The sequence below is a fragment of the Choloepus didactylus genome, chromosome 10 (assembly GCF_015220235.1).
Source record: "Choloepus didactylus isolate mChoDid1 chromosome 10, mChoDid1.pri, whole genome shotgun sequence".
NCBI lineage: Eukaryota > Metazoa > Chordata > Mammalia > Pilosa > Megalonychidae > Choloepus > Choloepus didactylus.
In genome coordinates, this window is record NC_051316.1 from 91,431,548 (window position 1) to 91,457,040 (window position 25,493).

General features: G+C 36.6%; 1 protein-coding gene across 2 annotated transcripts in view; it reads right to left on the reverse strand.

Moving 5' to 3' along the window:
* GPR107 (G protein-coupled receptor 107) overlaps positions 1-25,493 on the reverse strand; it is a 105,708-nt gene that overhangs the window by 61,034 nt on the left and 19,181 nt on the right. For both annotated transcript variants that reach the window (XM_037851007.1, XM_037851008.1), the window contains exons 2-7: positions 17,411-17,533; positions 16,994-17,044; positions 16,657-16,736; positions 14,644-14,783; positions 12,066-12,103; positions 10,831-10,887 (exon numbers count right to left, since the gene is read on the reverse strand). In XM_037851007.1, coding sequence (XP_037706935.1) covers positions 10,831-10,887; positions 12,066-12,103; positions 14,644-14,783; positions 16,657-16,736; positions 16,994-17,044; positions 17,411-17,533 — 489 coding nt within the window. The remainder of the gene's footprint in view (positions 1-10,830; positions 10,888-12,065; positions 12,104-14,643; positions 14,784-16,656; positions 16,737-16,993; positions 17,045-17,410; positions 17,534-25,493) is intronic.

Consider the following 25,493-nt stretch of genomic DNA (forward strand, 5'->3'; position numbering starts at 1 on the left):
GATGGCTTTTACAGTAATAACATTGAATGTTAACGGATTAAACTCCCCATTCAAATGACAAAGATTGGCAGAATGAATAAAAAAATATGATCTGTTTATATGTTGTTTACAAGAGACTCATTTTACCCTAAGATACAAATAGGTTGAAAGTAAATGGATGGAAAAAAGATACTACACGCAAGCAACAACAACAACAACAAGCTGGGGTAGCTGCACTAACAGCAGATAAAAAAGACAAACAAATAACAATCATAAATATTTATGCACCTAATCTAGGTGCACAAAAGTGCATGAGGCAAACCGGCAAAACCGAAGAGAAAACAGATGTTTCTACAATACTAGTGGGAAATTTCAACACAACACCCTCTTCAACAGACAGAAAATCTAGACATAGGATCAATAAGGAAACAGAGAACCTAAATAGTGTGATAAATGAATTGGACTTAACAGACATTTATAGATGGTTACACCCCCAAACAGCAGTATATACAATTCTTTTCAAGTGCTCATGGAACATTCTCCAGGACAGACCACATGCTGGGGCATAAAACAGGTCTTCATAAATATTAAAGGACTGAAATTATTCAAAGCACTTTCTCTGATCATAATGCAATGAAGCTGGAAATTAATAACCACTGGAGAACTGGAACTTTCACAAATATATGGAGGTTAAACAACACACTCTTAACAGTCAGTGGGTCAAAAAGAAATTTCAAGAGAAATCAGTAAATATATGAGATAAATGAAGACAAGAATACAACATATCAAAACTTAGGAGATGCAGCGAAGGCGGTGATGAGAGGGAAATGTATAGCACTAAACACCTACATTAAAAAGGAAGAAAGCGCTAAAATCAAAGATCTAACTGAACTGAAGAAACTAGAGAAAGAGCAGCAAACTAATCCCAAAGCAAGCAGAATAAAAGAAGTAACAAAAGATTAAAGTGGAAATAAATGAAATGGAGAAAACAAAGATTCAAGTGGAAATGAAATGGAGAATAAACAAACAATAGAGAGAATAAATAAAACCAAAAGCTGGTTCTTTGAGAAGATCAATAACCCCTTACCTAGCCTGACAAACTCAAAGAGAGAGAAGATGTAAATAAAGAAAATCAGAAATGAGAGGGGTTGGGGGGGTTATACCATGGTCCTCGAAGAAATAAATATCATAAGGGGATACTATGAATAACTGTATGCCTACAAACCAGACATGTTAGATGAAATGGGCAATTTCTTAGAAACACACAACCTATTACAGATGAGAGAAGAAACAGAAGACCTTAACAAACCAATCACAAGTAAAGAGATTGAATTAGTCATCAAAAACCTCCCTACAAGGAAAAGCCCAGGAGCAGATGACTTCACAGGGGAATTTTACCAAACATTCCAAGAAGAATTAACACCATTCCTGCTCAAACTCTTCCAAAAAAATTGAAGAAAAGGGAACACAACCTAACTCATTCTATGAAGCTAATATCCCCCTAATACCAAAACATGATAAAGATACTATAAGAAAGGAAATCTAAAGGCCAATCTCCCTAATGAATATAGATAACAATAATTCTCAACAAAATATTTGCAAATCGAATCCAATGGAACATTAAAAGAATTATATACCACAACCAAGTGGGTTTTATTCCAGGTATATAAAGATAGTTCAACACTACAAAATTAATTAATGTAATTCAACACTTTAACAGATTGAAAGGGAAAAAAATCACACAATCATCTTGATTAACATTGAAAGGCATTCGACAAAACCCAGTATCCTTTTTTGATAAAACACTTCAAAAGGTAGGAATCAAGGGAAAGTTCCTTAATAAGATAAAGGGTATATATGAAAACAGAAAAACCTCCCTACAAAGAAAAGCCCAGGACCAGATGACTTCACAGGGGAATTTTACCAAACATTCCAAGAAGAATTAACACCATTCCTGCTCAAACTCTTCCAAAAAATTGAAGAAAAGGGAACACAACCTAACTCATTCTATGAAGCTAATATCCCCCTAATACCAAAACATGATAAAGATACTATAAGAAAGGAAATCTAAAGGCCAATCTCCCTAATGAATATAGATAACAATAATTCTCAACAAAATATTTGCAAATCGAATCCAATGGAACATTAAAAGAATTATATACCACAACCAAGTGGGTTTTATTCCAGGTATATAAAGATAGTTCAACACAGATAACATCATTCTCAATGGTGAGAGACTGAAAACCTTCCCTCTAAGATTGGGAATGAGACCACGACGCCCACTATCACCACTGTTATTCAACATTGTGCTAGAAGTTCTAGTTAGAGCAATTAGGCAAGAAAAAGAAATAAAAGGCATACAAATTGGAAAGGAAGAAGTAAAACTCTCATTATTTGCAGATGACATGATCCTATATTTGGAAAATCCTGAGAAAACCTTCAACAAAGCTACTTCAGGTAATTAATGAATTCAGCAAACTGGCAAAAAACAAGATCAACATGCAAAAATCGGTACTGTTTTTATACACTAGTAATAAGCTATCCAAGGAGGTAATTAAGAAAAAAATTCCATTAGCAATAGCAACTAAAAGATACTAAAAGTATCTAGGAATGAACTTAACCAAGGATGTAAAGAACCTGCACACAGAAAACTACAAAACATTCCTAATAGAAGTAAATACCTGAAACTGTCGAACCGCAACTCAATGGCCAAGACTCTTGAAGAGGCTGTATGTATAATGATGTAGCTTACAAGGGGTGACAGTGTGATTGTGAAAGCCTTGTGGATCACACTCTCTTTATCCAGTGTATGGATGGATGAGCAGAAAAATGGGGACAAAAATTAAATGAAAAATAGGGTGTGCGGAGGGGGTGATTTGGGTGTTCTATTTTACTTTTATTTTTTATTCTTATACTTCTTCTGGTAAAGGAAAATGTTCAAAAAATAGATTGGGATGAAGAATGCACAACTATATGATGGTACTTTGAACAGTTGATTGTACACCACGGATGACTGTATGATATGTGAATATATCATAATAAAACTGAATTTAAAAACAAAATAAAACAAAAAACATTACTAAAAGAAATCAAAGACCTAAATAGGTGGAAAGACATTCCATATATCTTAATATCCTTTCATCGACAGAAGAAACAAGTGTAATACACCAATACTAGGGGTCAATACTACAGGGGAATAAGTGGTATGGGGTATTTTTTTTTTTAATGTCTATCTGTTATTTTCTTTTTGGGAGCGATGAAAAGGGTTTAAAATTGAATGTGATGATTGCACAATTAGATGACGATACTGTGAGGCACAGATTGTATACTTTGAATGGGTTATATGGTATGTAAATATATCTCAATAAAAATTGCAGGTTAAATAAAAATAAATAAATAAATAAATAAATAGCTGACTAACTAATCAAATAAATAAAGCAAGCTGGTAATGGGCCCTCATAGAAAACACAGCTTGCTAATCAACAAAAAAAGGGATGAAAATAAGTGATGGTTAATACTGTGTACTCATTAGTTATGTGGCTTTAATCAGAAAAATGAAGCAAAGATATGCAGAAAATTTGGATATAATAAAGACATTGCCAAAACAGTTATCGATAAAACCAGCAGGAAAAAAGATAGGAAATTTGCATAATTCAATGTATAGGATTTCCCCCTTAAGGAGGAAAGAATTGGTCACTGTATGACAACATGGATGAACTTGGAAGACATCATGTTGAATGAAATAAGCCAGACACAAAAGGACAAATATTTTATGATCTCATTGATATGAAATAACTAGAATAAGTAATTCATAGAGTCAGAATCTAGAATATAGGTTACCTTGGGATACAGTGGGGTTAGGGAATAGGGAGTTAAGGTTTAAAATCTGCAGAACTCCAATTTGGAATGATGGAAATGTTTGACAATGGATGGTGGTGATGGTAGCATAAAATTGTGAATGTAATTAACAGCACTGAAATATATATTTGAATGTAACTAAAAGGGGAAATATTAGGTCTCAAATATGGTAATAATTTTTTTTTTTTAAGTCCCCATGGTACTGCACTACATAAACAGTAAACCCTAAGTTGAACCATGGATTCTAGTTAATAGTTCAATTACAAAAATGTGCTTTCGTCAATTGAAACAAGTGTTCCACACCAATGCATGATGTTAATAATAGGATGGTATACGGGAATCCTGTATTTTATGCATGATTGTTTCATAAACAATTTCTCTAATAAAAAATGTAAAAAAAAAAGGGAGATTCACTTTGATACTTGAAAAGGTAAAGAATCAATGTTCCTTAATCAAAATGTATGCCTATAATTTAAGACAATAAAAAAGGCAACATTTCTGTATTTTGACATTTTTCTATAGTTTCCATATATTCCATGTGATACAAATGAAGTTCAATGTAAATAAAAAGACCATATAAATATAAGCTCACAGAATGTGCTTCCTTGGTCAACTCTAAGAACACTTTACTATAAGCAGTAAAAACCTGGAAAAGTCCTAACAGTAAAAAGGAATCTGTCTAAAATATATTGTTTAGGACTGCATATATAGATGGTAAAATTATAAAGAAAAACAAGGTTATAATTATGATAAAATTTTCATAAGGGTTATCTCTAGAGTTGGGAAGGGATGTATAGGACATACAAGGTTTCTGGGGTACTAGCACTGTTCTATTTCTTTTCCTTGGTGATGCTTACACAGTTGACTATTGTTATTTCTTAAAGACAATATAAGCACTACACATTGTTCTGCATTACACTATTGTGCCGGTTTGGATGTATTATGTCCCCCAAAATGCCATGTTCTTTAATATAATCTTGTGGGGGCAGACGTATTAGTGTTGATTAGGTTGGAATCTTTGGATTAGGTTGTTTCCATGGAGATGTGACCTACCCAACTGTGGGTAATACCTTTGATTAGATTATTACCATGGAGGTGTAGCCCCACCCATTCAATGTGGGTCTTGATTATTTTACTGGAGCACTATGAAAGACAGAAGGAGCTCAGTGCTGCAGTAGAGAGAGACGTTTTGGAGATGGCCACTGAAAGTAGACTTCTGCTAGTCCAGAGTTTGCCTGGGAGAAACTAAGAGAACGCTCCCAGAAGCCTAGAGAGAAACGTCCTGGAAGAAAACCAGTTTGAAACCAGAACCCCAGAGCAGATGCCAGTCACATGCCTGAGCCTTTCCAGCTGACAGTGGTTTTCCGGACGCCATCGGTGTTCTTCAGTGAAGGTACCCTATCGTTGACGCCGTTGTTTGAACACTTACATGGCCTTAAGACTTAACTTTGTAACTAAATAAACCCTACCTTTATAAAAGCCAATCCATTCCTGGTATTCTGCATAACAGCAGCATTAGCAAACCGGAACAGCTATATCTTGCAATTTAAAAGAATGGCAAAACAAGAGACATTTGATGAGGGGAAAAAAAAAAAAGACCAAGAACACTAAAGCTGAAATTATTAAAACATGTTCCAAACTCATCATTGTAAACATGACAGCATATATTTTAGCCTTTGTAGGATAGCCAGAAAAAGAAAACTTCTAAACTTATGAATAACTTTTAGTTCCAAAAGTTCCAAAAGTTCATGTGACATTTAGTTCCAAAAGTTCCAAAAGTTCATGCGACATTTCTAAGAAAAACACAAAAAAATCAGTATTTATGACACCAAAAGCAGGAGCAACAAAAGAAAGTATCAAGTGGACTTCATCAGAATTAAAAACTTTTATGCTGCAAAAAACATTATCAAGAAAATGATGGGCAGAGTATAAGTGTATTTGTGGGACCCCTGAGGAGCTGGGGAGAAATGCAGAAATACTGGACTTCCCCATCTGGGCTATTGCTGATTTTCCCACAAACACTGATGACTGCCAATTTAGTGGGCCAAGCCCTCAATCTGGGGGCCTTCCCCTGTGAGGCTACCTGCTGCAAGGGAGAGGCTAAGCCCACTTATAATTGTGCCTAGGAGTCCCCCCCAAGAGAGCCTCTTTGTTGCTCAGATGTGCCCCCCACCAAGCCCACTGGGCAAGTGAACTCACTACCCTCCCCGCTACGTGGGACTTGATTCCCAGGGGTGTGACTCCCCCTGGCAATGCAGGAAATAACTCCTGGAGATGAGCCTGGACCCAGCACTGTGGGATTGACAGGATCTTCTTGACCAAAAGGGGGAAGAGATGAAGCAAGTAGGGTTCCAGTGGCTGAGAGACTTCAAAAGGAGTCGAGAAGTCACTCTGGAAAGTATTCCTATGAACTATATAGATAACACCTTTTAGTCTTTAGTGTGTTGGAATGGCTAGAGGGAGATACCTGAAGCTGTCAAACTTCAACCCAGTGACTTTGATTCTTGAAGACAATTGTATAACTATGCAGACTGCATAGTGTGCCTGTGTGACTGTAAAAATTTGTGGCTAGCATTCCCTTTACCCAGCATATGCACAGATGAGTTGAAAAAGAGGGGTAAAAATCAGATGAAGAATAGGGTGAGATGGAGGAGATGGAAAGATTTAGGTGTTCTTTTTTGCTTTTATTTTTATTTTGGAGTAAGGAAAAGGTTCAAAAATTGATTCTCGTGATGAACACACAACTGTATGATGGTGCTATGAATAACTGACTGCACATTGTGGATGACTGTAGGGTGTGTGACTAAATCTCAATTAAACTGTATTTAAAAAAAGTAAATGAACAATGGGGGGAGGAGCAGAATGGGATGTTGTAGATATTCTTTTTTATTTTAATTTTCACTTTATTTTTTGGAGGAATGAAAATATTCAAAGTTTGACTGTGGTGATGAAAGCACAACTATTATGATGATACTGTGAACAACTGATTGTACACTTTGAATGACTGTATGTTATGTGATTATATCTCAATAACACTGCATTAAAAAAAAAGCAAAAAAACAAAAACAGAAGTCCTAATGGGGTAAAAAAAAAGACTTCAAGAAAACAAAAAAGGCAACTGAGAGAATGGGAGAAAATATTGAGAAATGATGTATATCCGAGAAGAATTTAATATCCAAAAAATATAAAGAACTTCTTCAACTCAATAACACAAAGACAAGTACCCCAATTAAAAAAATGGGCAAAGGATTTGAATAGACATTTCCCCCAAAAATACATACAAGTGGCTAATAAGTACATGAAAAGATAATCAACATCATTAGCTATTAGAGAAAAGCAAATCAAACCACAATAATAGGGAACCTGTGGAGGAGGGTTACATGGGAAATCCGTATTTTCTGCATGATTTTTCTATAAACCTACACATTCTCTAATAAAAAAAAAAAGCAAATAAAAATTTGAAAAAACAAAAACCTACAATGAGATACCACTTCACACTCTCTAGGATGGCTATCATCAAGAAACGGAAAATAAAAAGTATTGGTGAGGATGTGGAAAAACTGGAACCCTTGTGCATTGCTGGCAGGTAGGATATAAAACAGAGCAGACACTGTGGAATAAAGTCTGGCAGTTCCTTAAACCGTTGAACACAGAGTTACCATAGGACCCAGCAATTCTACTCCTTGTATACCAATGTTCAAAGCAACATTATTCACAATGAATGGATAAGCAAACGGGAGTATATCCAAACAATGGAATGTTATTCAGCCATAAAAAGGAATGATACATGCTACAACATGGATAAACCTTGAAAACATTGTGCTAAGTAAAACAAGCCAGACACAATAGGAGAAATACTCTATGATTCCACTTATGTGCAATATCTAGAATAGGCAAATTCATAGATACATAAAATAGATTCTATAGATTACTAGGGGCCAGGGTAAAGAGAGAAAGAGAATTGCTGCTTAATGGGTACAGACTGTTTGAGCTGATGAAAAAGTTTTGGAAATAGATAGTAGTAATGGTTACACAACATTGTGTGTACAACATTAATATCAACAAATTGTACATTTAAAACCGGTTAAAATGACTAATTTTATGTTATATATGTTTTACCACAATAAAATTTTTAAAAACACAAACACAAATCAAGAAAATAACCATGGTTGATCAGAGTAGGTACCTGACCCTTAAAGGAAAAAAAAAGAAAAAAAAAAAAAATGCAAATTTTAGAATTGGAATGAGGCCTGACAGTTCCCTTCCTCCCTTTGGGCAGATTAACTATCATCTCCATGTCCCAGATGAAGCAGCAAACACAGACCAACTGCATAGTTCAAAACTAGGAGAACAACGAGGTGCCTACTGAATTATTTACATGGATGGGGAAAAGTCAGAGAAAAAGTAAACTGTCCGTTCACTGCCTGTTTTATGCATCATAAGAACCCTATGAACTGGCTATTTTAGCCAATGCTCTTAAGCATCACATATGTGGCTTTCCCCCCTCAACACTCATCCTGACAGAAAGGGTTAGTAGCTGACAAATGTGCATGTATCCTACAACACTTTCCTTTTGTGATTTTAAAAAAAAAAGGCTAACAAATCTTATTAACAAGCATTTTAAAGTGAGGGAAAGAAGAGAAAAAAGTACCTCTTATATTTTCTCAAGGAGGTAGTAAAGGCAAGTTACTCAACCTTAACCTCTCTGAGCCTCAGTTTCCTCATCTGTAAAAGTGGAGTATTAACAGTACCTACTTCATAGAATTTTAGGGAGGATGAACTGGGATAATACACATATGAATACTTAGCACAATGCCTGGCATTTGTTCATTTGTCCCCATAATTACTGATCTAGGATCTATTATGGACCAGGTTCAAGTACTAATGTACTTGAAACTCCAAGGAGATTATTAGAAATAAAACAGATAAAAATCCCTGTCCTTATGATTACTTCAAGAGGGAGAGATAGACTATAAACCTAATAAATAAGTATAGTGTACAGTATGTTAGAGTGGATAAGTGCTAAAAAAAAAAATACAGAGCAAGGTGAAGGCAAGTGGAAGTGGGCTGATTTTAAAAGATGGTCATCAGGGGAAGCTTCATTGAGAAGGTGACTTTTTTTTTTTTTTTTAAGTCTTCATTTTATTGAGATATATTCACATACCATGCAGTCATACAGAACAAATCGTACATTCCATTGTTCACAGTACCATTACATAGTTGTACATTCATCACCTAAATCAATCCCTGACACCTTCATTAGCACACACACAAAAATAATAAGAATAATAATTAAAGTGAAAAAGAGCAATTGAAGTAAAAAAAGAACACTGGGTACCTTTGTCTGTTTGTTTGTTTGTTTCCTTCCCCTATTTTTCTACTCATCCATCCATAAACTAGACAAAGTGGAGTGTGGTCCTTATGGTTTTCCCAATCCCATTGTCACCCCTCATAAGCTACATTTTTATACAATTGTCTTCGAGATTCATGGGTTCTGGGTTGTAGTTTGATAGTTTCAGGTATCCACCACCAGCTACCCCAATTCTTTAGAACCTAAAAAGGGTTGTCTAAATTGTGCGTAAGAGTGTCCACCAGAGTGACCTCTCGGCTCCTTTTGGAATCTCTCTGCTACTGAAGCTTATTTCATTTCCTTTCACATCCCCCTTTTGGTTAAGAAGATGTTCTCCGTCCCACGATGCCAGGTCTAGAGAAGGTGACATTTGAGCAAAGACTTGGAGGAGGTAAGAAATTAGCCATGAAGCTTGTGAGGAAAGAGCATTCCTGCCAGCAGGTACAGCTAGAGCAAAGTCTGGGGTCTGATCTTTTTGAGGAACAGTCAGATGACCTGTGTTGTTTGATCAGAGTGAGCAAGAGGAAGAATAACAGAAGAGGTCAGAAAGATAATAGACACCCAGGGCCTAAAAGACCACTGAAAAGACTTGGGCTTTACTGTGAGACTAATGGGAAGCTGCTGAAGGATCCTGAGTAGATGAGCACCCTGCAAGCACTCAATAAATGCTAGCTATTAATACAAATGGTGATATGAATATGATGTGTACTGAACTTTAAAACACTTAAAAATTGTTAGACAGTCAAAACAATCCGTGGTGAAAGAAATCAGAATGGTAGCTGTGGGGGTGGGGTACTTTCTGAAATGATACAAATATTCTCCATCTTGTTAGAGTGCATTACACAGGTGCATGTGTTTGTCAAAGCTGACTGAATTGTATGCTTAAGGCCTGTGCATTTCACTGTAAGAAAATAATACCTCAATTAATGAAAACTGGTTAGAAAAAAGGCAGTGATTTTTACAAATTGATATAAAACATTTGTACAGTGCTTTATGAAGCACTTTTACACACACAAAAAATATTTAAAACAACCTTATGAGATACGTGTCATCATTTTTCATTTTTAGATGATTAAACAGCGAGACTCAGGAGTTATCCAAGGTCTTCCATCAAGTAAGTGGTTTCTGAGACCCACTCCAATGTCCTATCCCCCTACATATGCTGTGATGCTGCCATAAAACAGTTACCATGCAATTAATAATTGTGAAAGTTGGGCAGGTCACTAAAGGCCACTGAGTTTCAGTTAACTTATCTCTAAAATTATGACAACATCCTAAATGATCACCAACAGTCCCTTTGGGTGTAGAGTTCTATGTTTCTGGCTGTTATGGTACACTCTGAATGGAGGCAGCGTGGTCAGCCAGACAGAGGAGTCACAGGGACAGCCAGGAAGAACTAGGTTGGAATCTGGGCCTTGTCACTTACATTGGAATTCATGAAGTTATTCACTGTCAGTAACTTAAGATTTAATACTAGAGATAATAATATCCACCTTATGCATTTATTATAGAGATCTATTATATTCAAGTGACTGACAAATGGGGTGCCTAAAATATTACTAAGTTCAAATTTCCTTACAAAATTCACTCTTTTACATGATAGAGTTAAACTCTATAAAGCTTTACTCAAAGAGAACACATACCTGAAATGAAATTGCCCCATCATTATTATGAACAGAAAAGGATTTCTCTCCCATTGCCTAAAAAGATACAACAACCTCTTTTTAAGATAATATCAGCAGATAAAGTATGCTAATTAAAATAAAAATTTTAAAAAGCTTCTTCTTATATCCAAAATTTGCCAACTTTCAAAACTTCTCTGAAAATTCATTATCCTTACCAAGATATGTTTGGAATCTTTCACAGAAAACAGTTACTGTTCTTCACATATTTCCTTTATTCAGTTGTCTCTTCTGCCTCTTCATGCCCCCTTCCCTGCTATCTCCCCAATCTTCTTGCTAGAGTGCTTCTCTACTCTAAAAGTATCAGCTAGTATTTGTAAATTAAGGAGGCTGACCCACATCACATCCTGACACATCACCTGAACTCCATTCTTAATCTGCAAATGATCAAAACAGTACCATTTGTACAATGGAATAATAACACTAAGCAATGAAAAGGAATGAACTCTTGACCACTGTAACAAAAGGGAAGAATCTCAAAATAATTATGCTGAATGAAAGAAGACAAAGAGTAAGTACTGTATAATTTATTTACATAAAATTTTATAAAATGCAAACTAATCTATAAAAAGAGATCAGTGGTTATTTGAGAACAGGGTAATTACAAAAAGGGAAGGAAAAGCTTTTGGGGGTGATGGATATGTTCATTATCTTCATTGTGGTGATGGTTTCGTAAGTGTATATGTCAAAACTTGCCAAATTGTACATTCAAGTATGTATGGTTTGTTATATGTCAATTATACTAAAACAAAACTGTTTACAAAAACAAAACATTACCATTTAGATGCCCCACACTGAAAAATCAAGATATCCCAAACTAAAATCTTCTCAATTTTTACACTTCTGGTATAATTGGGAAATTAGACCATTGTCAAGTCCTCTGACCCTCTCTTACTGGCCCTTTCTAAGATCTCTTTCTCTGCTCCCAAATATGTTCCTTTTACTTCAAATAGGCCAGTGCACAGCACCTGTTACGCTCATTATCAAGTTCAGGTCTTTGCTTATGACACTCTTCATCCCCTGCTTTCTCCTCCTCTTCCCCAAACAAACCCACCGAACTCCAAGCTCAGTCCTGGTGACATCTTCCAGAGGGTTCTCTAGATGCCTCAGCTTCTCTCTTAACTATCTATCAAATAAGTGCTATACAATTTGGCACTCAAATTGGCTTTGAAATTGTTTCAAAGGTTAGTTCTTACCTTTGAATCCACTGTACTTCTTTTAGATTTTTCACTGTCTAGAAACATAAACATGTAAAAGATATTATTGAATGATTCAGCTCACATACACCTTACAGTATCATTTTATGAGCCCCCAGGTTGTCTAATATCAAACAATCAAAACAAAGCAAAAAACAAAATAAAAAAAAAAGTGAGGTCATAAGCTATTTTATGGGCTACAATCCCCTCAGGTCTCAAAACAGAATTCTTGAGCCATGGTAGCAGCAAATCAGAACTTGTTATATTATAAATACTATCTAATAAATGACAATCATTAGCACCAACAGAGGAATTCATCCCTAAATAATCTAGTGTATGTTACTGCCAGATATGGCACATGGAATGATTTTCCTTATTTTCCAAGTAATTACATTTGAAAACAGATAATTATTTTTAAAAACCATATAAGAGGTTTATTTACACATATGGAAAAATTAATAGCAAATAATATTAGCATAATGCATACTTTTTTTTTTCCACAGCAAGGAGTGTTAACATTGCTAATGGCTTCTTTCATGGAACAGAGGGCATCTGTGCCTTACTTTTACTTAAGATACTCTTCATGGGGAAGACAGGATTTCAAGCTCCCTGCAGGAAGGGAGAGAGTTTCAGAATAAAGAGAAGGAAAAGAACATTCTCCGTCCAGGGATTGGTTATGTGAACATGAGGAACCTGGACAAGGAGATGGTGCACAAACATTAAGACTACACCATCATACAAATTTAATATTTCTATGTCTTCCAGTGTGGGTTAAGCTTTACAAACTTAGGGGAAAAAATGTATAAACAATACAATACATAGTAAATTACCTAAAGGTTTCATATAAATCATTAGAAGAACTGATAGTTAATAAAAGAGGAAATAAATGTAAATTGGTTAATCAACATACAGGGAAAAGTATAGCCTCAGTAATAAGGAAAGAGTGAATACCAAAACAAGAAAAACTTTTCTTTCAACTTCAGATTTTTTTTTTTTTTCCTTAAAGAAAATACCCAACAGTGTCTAGGACATGGTGATGTAGGCACCACTCTTACATTTTCCTGACTGGAGTATAAATTAACACAGCTCATTTGGAAAGGAATTTGAAAATGTGTTTTAAGATTCTCAAAAGTATTCATATCCTTTGTATCAGTAATTCCAATTCTGGGAACCCACCCTAAAGAGAGTTTTATACATTAAAAAAGAAGTTCTATGAATAAAGAAGTCCAATATTATGCAATATATATAATGGCATAAGAAAGAAAATGTCTCTGGAGTTTATTCTTATGCATTATGTAGATATTCCTTTAAGTTTCTAGAATAGCTGGGGGGAAATGCCTGAATCTGTTGAACTGTAATCCAGTAGACTTGATTCTTGATGATGATTATAAAACTATATAGTTTTTATCATGTGACCATGTGATTGTGAAAACCTTGTGACTGATACTCCCTGGATCCAGGGTATAGGCAGATGAGTAATAAAATAAAGACAAAAAACATATATAAATAATAGGAGGGGATGAGGAGTATGGGATATTTTGGATGTTATTTTATATTTTTCTATTGTTTTTATTTATTTGTTTGTTTGGAGTAACAAAAATGTTCTAAAATTGATTGTGGTGATGAACGCACAACTATATGATGATACTTTGAGCTACTGATTATAATAGTTCGGATGGATATGGTGTGTGAATATACCTCAATTAAATTGCATTTATTAAAAAAAGGAAATGTCTCTCCTTAAGGGAACAGTTTAGCAAATTACAGTATCCATTTGTAGTGGGTTGAATAGTGTTCACCCGAAATTCATGTCCACTGGAATCTCAGAATATGACCTTATTCGGAAACAGGATCATTGCAGATGGAACTAGTTAAGATAAGATCATACTGGACAAGGATGGACTCTAAATCCAATGACTGATGTCCTTCTAAAAAGAGAAGACACACACAGACACAGATACATAGAGAAGAAGGCCCTGTGAAGATGAGGCAGAGATTGGAGTGAGGCAGCTACAAACCAAGTGACACCAAGGATTGCTGGAAGCCAAGAAAAGTCACGGAGAGGCAAGGAAGAAATCTTCCCTAGAGCCTTCAGAGGGAGCATGACTGTGCCAACAACCTGATTTTGGACTTATAGCCTCTATAATTGTGAGAGAATAAATTTCTGTTGCTTTAAGCCACCCAGTTTGTGGAAATTTGGTGAGATCCCTATAAAACTAATACACCATTTAATGGAATATTATATAGGCATGAAATATGTTAAAGTGAACAGGGATGCATATAAAATTATAAACATGACTATGGATTTTAAAAATCAAATTCTCTAGATTTAGCCAATAGGACTAGAAGGAAACATAAATTACCAAAATTCTTACACTGGGACTAAGGAGAAATGACTGTTCCTTTTCCTTCTTCATATTTTCCACATTTTTCTTTAAAGTTCTGTAGTTTTTGTAAAATCTCCAAAATAAAATAATGCTAAGACTGCAATGGATTACATTTGTTTTTACTTAGCAATAAAAAAGGGTCTACAAAGTAGGATAGTGAAAAAAATGCTAGTTTCAACTTCATAGCTCACCTTGCTTTTTCTGAGTCTGGTTGCCTGCTGAAACAGGATTAACACCAAGCTCCTGGCTGGGTCCAAGGACTTTCTCATCCTTGCTGAAGATGATCTTTGGTAACTGGGTACCAGCTTCCGGTGGAGACTTTATTCGTACTCTACATTCAAATAAAACAGAAGGAAATTGCATTGCTTATGGCCATTTATTAAGTGCTGTGTGCTAGGCATTGTGTCAAGCTCTAAATACATTATCTCATGCAGTCTTTACAATAATATCATAAAGATTCTATTATCCACATTTTACAGATGAGGAAATTGAAGCTCAGAAAGGTTAAATAACTTGCCCAAGGACACTAAGGTAGTAAGCAGCAGGGTAGGACCCAGACAACTTCACTTTAAATCTTAAGCTCTTAGCAACTACACTATTCTGCTGTATATATATTTTCCCCTAAATATCCTTAATATGTTCAACAAATTGTTGCACAAGAGAAAAGAAACAAGAAGTAAAAAAAAAAAAAAAATACCCCTATTAGTTGCCTGCCTAATAACCAATTTCACCCTTCTCCCTTCTTACCAGACCCAAATTTTGTTCACATATCCATCCTGCCTGCAGAGGGGCCAGTGACAATTTCCATCCCAAGGGGACACGTAAACTAAGCTGGCACATTCAAGGTGAAGGGAAGCATTTCTACTCCTTGAACTGGAGAAGATCTCCTCTCTTTCCTTGTCCTGGATGTGAACAATTAAGCAGAGCCATGTGGTAAGACTAGGGAATCCAGCCTGAGGATGACGCTAACACTGAGGATCGCGAAGCAGAGAGATGAAAAGGACCTGAGTCCCCAATATCATTAAGCTACTGCAGATCTGCCTCTCACCTGGTGCCTACTTGCCTTAACTCTAGAATTTCAGTGAGGTGAGATATGCAATGCATACAATGTCTTCACTGTTTAAGCCAGCTTCCAGTGAAGTCTTTCGTTGCCTGCTGCCCAAAGCACCCAAACTCACACAAGAGACTGTCATTAGTGTTCTTGAATGAAGACAGAGGTTATCACAGAGAATATTTACCGAGTTATATTCTGCAATGGTTTTGTGAAAATGCATTTTTAGAATATATATATTTAAAAATTTCCTAATCAGTCTTCTTACCTCCAATCTTATTCATCTCAGATCTATCTACTCCTGAGCTGCTAGTAGTCTCATCTGAAGAGCAAGTCTGAGTACACCATCTCAGGCTTAAAGTCCTTCAAGGACTCCCCAAAAAAAACTACACACAGGGGACCTGTGAAATGGCCAGGTAGAAATGTACTGAACTTCAGAACACAAAGTTTCTTCTAGTCATCTAAGTTGAAATATTTTAAAAAGACCGAATTATCAGAAATCCTTACAACAATCTTATGAGATAGCTAAGGACACTGAGGCTCAGAGTCATAGAGCTGGTGTATGGCAGAAGGAGTCATCAAATGCAGCCTAGTACGAGAACCTATACTCTTAATGACTCTCCTAGAGCTGAGGGTAAGACTCAGGCCAGAGCCATCAGGTTCCAAAACTATCAAGAGCCCAAACTCCTTGGACTGGCATACAAGACTGTCCCATTATTTGGACTCATTCTTGTTTCTTTCCATGCTCTCCTCCAACTTTATTCTCTATCAGTTTATTGAACACATGGTGCTATTTCATGCCACTCTGCCTTTGCATATACTCTTCCCTCTGCCTGGAATGCCCTTCCCTTTCTTTTCATCTGGTAAAAGCCTATTTATTAGAAGACTGCCTTAGTCAACATATACCTGCAACCTTCTCTTCCATTCTACAATTAATCAGTTTCTCTTCCCTACTAATTCTGTACTTTGTTGTGTTCATTTGTACTGGTGTTCTGTCTCCCCCACTAATCTATAAGTTCCTCAAGGACAGGAGCTCTTCTCTCTCATGTCATTTTTCATCTCCAGTACACAGTACAATAAACATTAGTTTAAATAGTAAATTCCTCCTAACTTTACTCTATTATTGAACTGAAGGAATATTAAAATTACTTACTCACTTCTGGAGATGTCTAGGATTAGAAGGGTGACAGAAAATGACTGTTTCTTTAAAATACAGTAATTCACATCTTCATCCTGAGAAGAGAAGAACCAACTGTACATAGTCTTATTCATTCACATTAGAGCAAGAATAAAAATGTTTGCAGAAACAATGCAAGTAAGTGGTATGATCTCCATTCCCAAACAGCAAATGCAACTGTGCAACTATGGATGTTCAAAAATGCTTGGAAGTAAAAGCAGTCACCACCTCAAGAAAATGGCACTGAAAAAAGCAGGGTGTTCCTCTTGGGCTGAACTGAAGAGAATGATCAAGTTATGTACATAAAACTTACCAGATAAGAAGAAAACCCATCATTCTTTGTGCGGTCTAGGCTGAATCCAATCTAAGAGGGGGTAAAAAGAGCACAGGTAAATATTCATATGATGCTCTGGTATCCACACCTTTCTTACTCGAAGAGCAGAAAAGGTGATTCTTTTAACCTAGCTTCCTCTTGGTTTTCTTAGCATTCATTTTTCAAGAAGGCAATACCTGCTTAAGTAAAATCACTAATTACTAGAATTATTCAAGAATTACAAGTTAAGCATTAAAAGTAAAACTATCTGATGCCATAAATATAAATTTGGGACTGAAGTTTAATTTTCTCCATATTCTGATATTTTATATTAAAGTATGGGGGGCGGGGAGGGTGGAGCTTTCACCTAACCAATGGAAAAGAGTAAGCCCCTTGATCTCATTAAAAGATACTTACAGTTGCATCTTTGTCTGTGACTCCTTCAGGCTCATTTACCGAGAGGCTACTGACATTCACCACCATATACCCATCCTTGAAGAAGCCAAAGGTGTTCAGGTGAACCTTATGCCTCACATCATCCTAAAAAGATTTGCAGTAGAGTAATTAGTAACATGCAGAAGCTAACTTTTGATTATTTAACCTATTCATTTGTTCGAAAAATTATGGTTCCTAATTTCCTGCTAGCAGGCCAATGTTTCTATATGCGCAATAATATATACGACTGTGGTACCTTATCTTTCCCCAAAAGCTGAAGAAAACTCACCAGAAATTCATTAGATATAAACAGTTTTGCAGAAGGAAACACAACATGCATTCAATTCATTCCAATGCATTGGTATGAGTCCTGGAGGCAAACTTAAAGTCAGTGGTCAGCTGGAATATGAGTTTCAGGAAGGAGGAAACATGTTTTAGTCATCCATACATCCTTTGAGCTCAGTATAATGTGTGGCATTCAGCAGACATTCAAAACGTGTATGGGATGGAAGGGAGAGAGTGCCAAATCTATTTCAAGAAAACACTCATTTGTACAAACCCTTTTGTACAAACCAGTTTGTGTGTACCTGACTGAAGGACATTTCAGGATGAAGAGAAATATCTGCACATTAATTTTGTTTGACTTTAAAACAAAGTTTCATTTGCACCTAAAAATGTAGTATATGATGAGTTTTCAGGGAACAAAGTTTTATGTAAAAGGAATCCTAGTTGGATGTAGTAGGAACAAGTTCACTGAAATGTTGCTATATTATGTAACTTTCTTGGGGTAAAGTAGGAACATGTTGGAAGTTAAGCAGTTATCTTAGGTTAGTTGTCTTTTTCTTACTCCCTTGTTATGGTCTCTTTGAAATGTTCTTTTATTGTATGTTTGTTTTCTTTTTAACTTTTTTTTTCATACAGTTGATTTAAAAAAGAAGGGAAAGTTAAAAAAAAAAAAAGAAGAAAAAAGACAAACAAGGAAAAAAAAAAAAAAAGATGTAGTGCCCCCTTGAGGAGCCTGTGGAGAATGCAGGGGTATTCGCCTACCCCACCTCCATGGTTGCTAACATGACCACAGACATAGGGGACTGGTGGTTTGATGGGTTGAGCCCTCTACCATAAGTTTTACCCTTGGGAAGACGGTTGCTGCAAAGGAGAGGCTAGGCCTCCCTGTATTTGTGCCTAAGAGTCTCCTCCTGAATGCCTCTTTGTTGCTCAGATGTGGCCCTCTCTCTCTGGCTAAGCCAACTTGAAAGGTGAAATCACTGCCCTCCCCCCTACGTGGGATCAGACACCCAGGGAAGTGAATCTCCCTGGCAACGTGGAATATGACTCCCGGGGAGGAATGTAGACCCGGCATCGTGGGATGGAGAACATCTTCTTGACCAAAAGGGGGATGTGAAAGGAAATGAAATAAGCTTCAGTGGCAGAGAGATTCCAAAACGAGCCGAGAGATCACTCTGGTGGGCACTCTTACGCACACTTTAGACAACCTTTTTTAGGTTCTAAAGAATTGGGGTAGCTGGTGGTGGATACCTGAAACTATTAAACTACAACCCAGAACCCATGAATCTCGAAGACAGTTGTATAAAAATGTAGCTTATGAGGGGTGACAGTGGGATTGGGAATGCCATAAGGACCAAACTCCACTTTGTCTAGTTTATGGATGGATGTGTAGAAAAGTAGGGGAAGCAAACAAACAGACAAAGGTACCCAGTGTTCTTTTTTACTTCAATTGCTCTTTTTCACTCTAATTATTATTCTTGTTATTTTTGTGTGTGTGCTAATGAAGGTGTCAGGGATTGATTTAGGTGATGAATGTACAACTATGTAATGGTACTGTAAACAATCGAAAGTACAATTTGTTTTGTATGACTGCGTGGTATGTGAATATATCTCAATAAAATGATGATAAAAAAAAAAAAAAAAAAAAGGAATCCTAGGAATTAGTCAGGTGGAGACAGGATCTTAGGGTTATGGGACAATCCTAAAGTTTGCTGAAACCACATCACATGTGCATATGCTGATTCCACCAGCTCAAAACAGTCTTAAAGTTGTAATTACAATCTCAACTAAATCCCTACATTTTAAGGTCAACGGAACAATGAATAAATAAATTTTTATAAAACTTAAATTACAAAAAAACACTTTAGATTATGTAAAATCATTGCGTTTTATGTTGGGAATTATTTACCTAGACCAGAGCACCTTTAAGAAGTCTGTAATAAGCTAACAGTTACCAAGTAACTCAAAACAAACTGCCAAGCACTATGTTAAGTACTTTTCTAAAACTTGTATTTGGTTCTTCCTCAAATCTGCACAGTCATTTTTGCATTTTTGTTTCTTGCTTATATTTTAAAATCCCATCCTTTGCTTCTTTAAATTTTAAATACAGCAATTTTAGCAATTTTAGCTCTAGGGGTCTGTGTCAGTTTGGGTGTATTATGTCCCCTCAAACGCCATGTTCATTGATGCAATCTTGTGGGGGCAGATGTATTAGTGTTGATTAGATTGGAATTCTTTGAGTGTTTCCATGGAGATGTGACTCAATCAACTGTGAGTGAAAATGTTTGATTGGGTAATTTCCATGGAGATGTTATCTTGCCCATTCAGTGTGGGTGTTAATTGGATCACTGGCGGTCACAGACAGAAGGACCTCAGAGCAACTGAGAGTGATATTTTGAAGAGGAGCTGCAGCTAAGAGAGGACAAAACGCCCCAAGAGCAACATTTTGGAGAAATCCATTTTGAAATGCAACCTGGGAGCACGTGGATGCCAGCCACATGCCTTCTGAGTTAACAGAGGTTTTCCAGATGCCAATGGCCATCCTTCAGTGAAGGTACCCTATTGTTGATGCCTTACCTTGGGCACTTTATGGCCTTAAGACTGTAACTTTGTAACCAAATAAATCCTTTTATAAAAGCCAACCCATTTCTGGTGTTTTGAAAAATGGCAGCATTAACAAACCAGCACAGGGTCTAACTCTGCTTGTCATTGTTTCTGCTGAGTTTCACAGTAGTTTATTTCCTTGTGTAAGTAGAAACTTTTTATTTCCAAATTTGGGATTTCCTGGACATCAAAGGTAATGTAAATTCAAACACCAAAGACTTGTGAGGAAAGACTTGTGTATCTGATCTTCTGCAGAAACATCATATATTACACACACACAACCCACCCAGCTCCAGTTAAAACATTTTATTGCCATTAGAAGGCTTTTATTTACTAGCCCATTCTTTCATTCAATGAATATAGCTCTTACAGAGTCCTAAATTTATGGGCTGAGGAGAAGAAGGATGCAGTTCCAACTTCCCTCACTGCATGGGACTAAGACCTTGATTCCTGCTATCCCTAAGCAGCTGGTAAAAATCCAAGATTCTAGGGTCCTCATTCTGCAATGCTACAGGGCAGACCCGGCTTTGGTGTTCTTTTACCACTGGAGTTTCAGCTCCTTCTCCGCCACCCCACTACCCCCCCCCCTTTTTTTTTTGGTTCCTGGGGATTTCCCTTATTTTCTTAGCAGCTCAGCTATGTGATTGAAACAGCTTTGTTGGATTTCCATATCCCAGTAGGATGGAGTAGATTCCTGTAAACCAACACTCCCAGGAAGAACAATCAGAAAAGCCAGATAAGATAATAGAAGTCATCTATTGGAAGGCATTGGAGAGCTGCTAGATGGGACAGTAAGAACCAGAAAGGCTAAGGCCACAGCCTTTGTCAGGGCTCTGTGAGAAAATTAAGCCTTTCAGAAAATGAACTGAGTGACGATTTTCTCAATTCTCCCAAGGATGGTACATAGCCACTACCACCCTAGATACATAGGAGAGAAATTAATTCAACTACACACAATGGAGGCCTTAGAACATTAGGGCTTAATTCTCTGGCAAAACCCTAACCTGAGAAGGGCTGCAGAGGAAGAATGAATGAGAATGAACAGACTTCACCACATAGAACAACATGGGTGAATCTCACAAACATACCATGGAGTTAAGCCATATTTACCACAGGTATGTGAATCTAAACACAGAAGAAAATAATCCATGGTGATAGAGGTCAGGATGGTGATTAGTCTTGGGAGGGAGGGACTTTCCAGGCACTTGGAGGAGAGGTGTGTAAGGGGTTTGTGGAGGTGCTGGTTGCATGAATGTGTTTATATTACAGAACTTTGTTGAGTTGCACTCTTATAATGAGTAATTTTTGATATATAATTTTAATTCAATAAAGTTTTCACTTAAAAATACGCTTGTTCCAATTTACATGTTTAGATGTTTTGTAGCAAAATGAAAGGCACATTTTATATTCATGGTCCATCACATTGTATGGTTTCTAGATTTTTATGGGGGGAATGTTACATTTGCAATCTTATAGCAATTCTTTTTTTTTTCTCACATAAGCAGTAAATTTCTTCATTGCTTTTTCCTCACCTTGATATCATTATTTTATTTAATAATGTGAAGCCATTTAAAACACGTTTTTGAAGAATATTTTAAATAATAATAATGCTGTAACAACTTGCAGTCTTCAGCACTTACCAAGTACTAGGTTACATGCCAAGTGCTTTACTTATGATCTCTAATCCTCATTTAGACCAGTGTGTTACCAGTAGTATTCCCATGGTAGGAATGAAGGAACAAGTTCAGAGGTGAAATGATGACCCAAGACAATGTAGAGTATACGTGATAAAGCTAGGATTTGAGCATGATCTGCTATGAAAGCCATTTTCATATTACTCTCTCTTAATATGGGAAAGTAATCATGATAATATTATATGTAAAGAGCAGAATTCAAACTATATACAATAAGATTCATGTTTGTAAGAAATAATTAAAAGGTATATACTTATACTTTTATTTATTTATCTATTTATTTATAAAAGACTTGAAAGAAATTCACCAAAATATTAAAAGGTTAGTACCAGTGGAATTGTGGGTGACAATTTCTTTCTTTACATTTTTCTATATTTTCTAAATTTCTATCAATGATGGTATATTAATTTATAATTAGGAAAAATCAAGTATTTTGTAAAGTATTACATTTGTCAATAATACCTGCAGAAAACTTCACCTAACTCCATCTCCATTTTAAGATATCATCTCACCATATCATATGAAATAATGCATGTAATTGACTTTGTAAACTATACCTCACTATACAAATCAGAGAAACAGAAATCCCAAAGCTAGAAAGGACCAGGAAGGTCTTACATTCTAATCACTCATTCAATTTTATTGGTTTCAATTCAATGCAAATAAACCAATATTTACAGAAAACTATTAATGGCTCAGTCTCCGGAAATGAAAATACTCAGTCTCGAGGATAATTGGTCTGCAAATCTCCAGCAATCAGTCCTAACCATCCAGGAACAAACAGACCTTTCCTTTCACCATAGGGAAGTCAGAGACCTGAGTGCTCTGGGATAAATGCCCAATCCACTCTGCAAGTCCTACACGCAAGTGCTTCAGACAGCATCTGGGGTGGAGTGGGAGTGGAGAGACAGAAACCTCAGCATTCACATCCATCACCTTTCATATACTCTCCTAGAAGGGGCAGCAATGTCAGGGCACTGCCTTTCTCCAGTCTCCTGAAGGCAGGATAATAAAGCAAAATGAAGCACAAGCAAGAGTTGCCAAAGTGTGGCGAACGTGACTATACCAGACACAAGCAACAAAAATTTAATTACCTTTTCAACAACCATCCTCTCATTTCCATTAGCACTGATGGCAGTAAAGTTTGTTTATTTGTCCAAGGATTTCAGGGATTGCAAGCATTTAACCTCATATCTAGTACTGTGTTAAGAGCTTTATATTATCACTCATCCTTATTACAGCCCTGGGAGGCAGGTGTCATTATGACAATTTTACAGACAAGGAAACTGAGACTCAGAGATGTAAAACTTGCTTAAAATCATGAGGTTGGTAGGTGGCAGAGCCGTAGTCTAATCCCAAACCCATGCTTTTAAACACCTCAAACTTTTTTACAACCAAATAAATGGCACATCTTTAAAAAAAAAAAAAATTACATTACAGAAAATTTCAAACTTTCATAAGAGCAGAGAAAATAATACCATATATCCATCACCCAGCTAAGAACAATCATCAATTCATGGTCAGTTTTGTTCCTCTACTCCTCCACCACTCCCACTCACAATAAGGTAGCAGCAAATCCCAGACATCCTATCATTTCAACTATTAATATTTCAGTGTGTGTGTCCGATAAGGGCTCTTTTTAAAATCCGAGCTTTCAGTGAGTTGTAATCTTTTTGCTGACAGAGGGTCTTGCCTCGATGCTGATGGTTGCTACTGATCAGGGTGGTGGTTGCTGAAGGCTGGGGTGGCTGTGGCCACACCTTAAAATAAGACAACAATGAAGTTTGCCACATGAATTGACTCTTCCTTTTGCAAAAATTTCTCTGCAGCATCTATGCTATTTGATAGCATTTTACCCACAGAACTTCTTTCAAAATTGGAATCAATCCTCTCAGACCCTGCTGCTGCTTTTTCACCTAAGTTAATGGAATATTCCAAATCCTTTGCTGCCATTTCAAAAACGTTCATAGTATCGTCACCAGGAATAGATCCCATCTCAAGAAACCACTTTCTTTGCTCATCCATAAGAAGCAACTCCACATTTGTTAAAGTTTTAATGAGATTGCAGCATTTCAGTCACATCTTCAAGCGCCACGTGCTATTTCCACCACAGCTGCAGTTATTTCCTCCTTTTAAGTCTTGAAACCCTTAAAGTCATCCATGAGGGTTGGAATCAACTTCTTCCAAACTCCTGTTACTGTTGATATTTTGACCACCTCCCATGAATCACAAGTGTTCTTAATAGCATCTAGAATAGTGAATCCTTTCCAGACGGTTTTCAAATTAGTTTGCCCAGATCCATCAGAGGAATCACTATCCATGGCAGCTACAGCCTTAGGAAATGTATTTCTTAAATAATAAGAATTGGAAGTCAAAATTACTCCTTGATCCACATGCTGCAGAATGGATGTTTTATAAGCAGACATGAAAACAATATGAATCTTATATTGTACATCTCCATAAGCTCAAGTGACCAGCTGCACTGTCAAAGAAGAGTAGTATTTTGAAAGGAATTTTTTTTCTAAGCAGTAGGTCTCAACCTAAAATATTCAGTAAACCATGTTCTAAACAGATGTGCTGTCACCCAGACTTTGTTGTTACATTTATAGAGCACAGACAGTAGATTTAGCATAATCCTTAAGGTCCCTAGGATTTTCAGAATGGTGTATAAGCATTGGCTTTACCTTAAAGTCATCTGCTGCACTACTCCAAACAAGAGAGTCAGCCTGTTCTTTGAAGCCAGGCAATGACTTATCTCTCTAGCTAGGAAGTACTACATGGCATCTTCCAATAGAAGGTTGTTTCATCAGCTATGAAAATCTGTTGTTTACTGTAGCCACCTTCATCAATTACCTTAGCTAGATCTTCTGGATAACTTTCTACAACGTCTACATCAGCACTTGCTGCTTCACCTTGCACTTTTACGTTTTGGAGATGGCGTCTTCCCTGAAACCTCATAAACCAACTCTGCCAGCTTCAAACTTTTCTTCTGCAGCTCCTCACCTCTCTCAGCCTTTATAGAATTGAAGCCTTGCTCTGGATTAGTTTTGGCTTAAGGGAATGTTGTGGCTGGTTTGACCTTCTATCCAAACCACAAAAGTTTCTCAATATCAGCAATAAGGTTGTTTCACTTTCTAATGATTCATGTGTTCACTAGAGTGGCACTTTTAATTTCCTTCAAGAACTTTTCTTTGCATTCACAAGTTGGCTAACTGTTTGATGCAAAAGGCCTAGCTTTCGGCCTGTTTCAGCTTTCGACATGTCTTCCTCACTAAGCTTAATTATTTCTAGCTTTTGATTTAAAGTGAGAGAAGTGCACCTCTTCCTTTCGCTTGAACACTTAGAGGCCACTGTAGGATTATTAATTGGCCTAATTTCAATAGCGTTGTGTCTCAGGGAGTAGGGATGCCTGAGGAGAGGGAGAGAGACGGAGGAACTGCTTGTCAGTGGAGCAGTCAGAACACACAACATTAATCGACTTA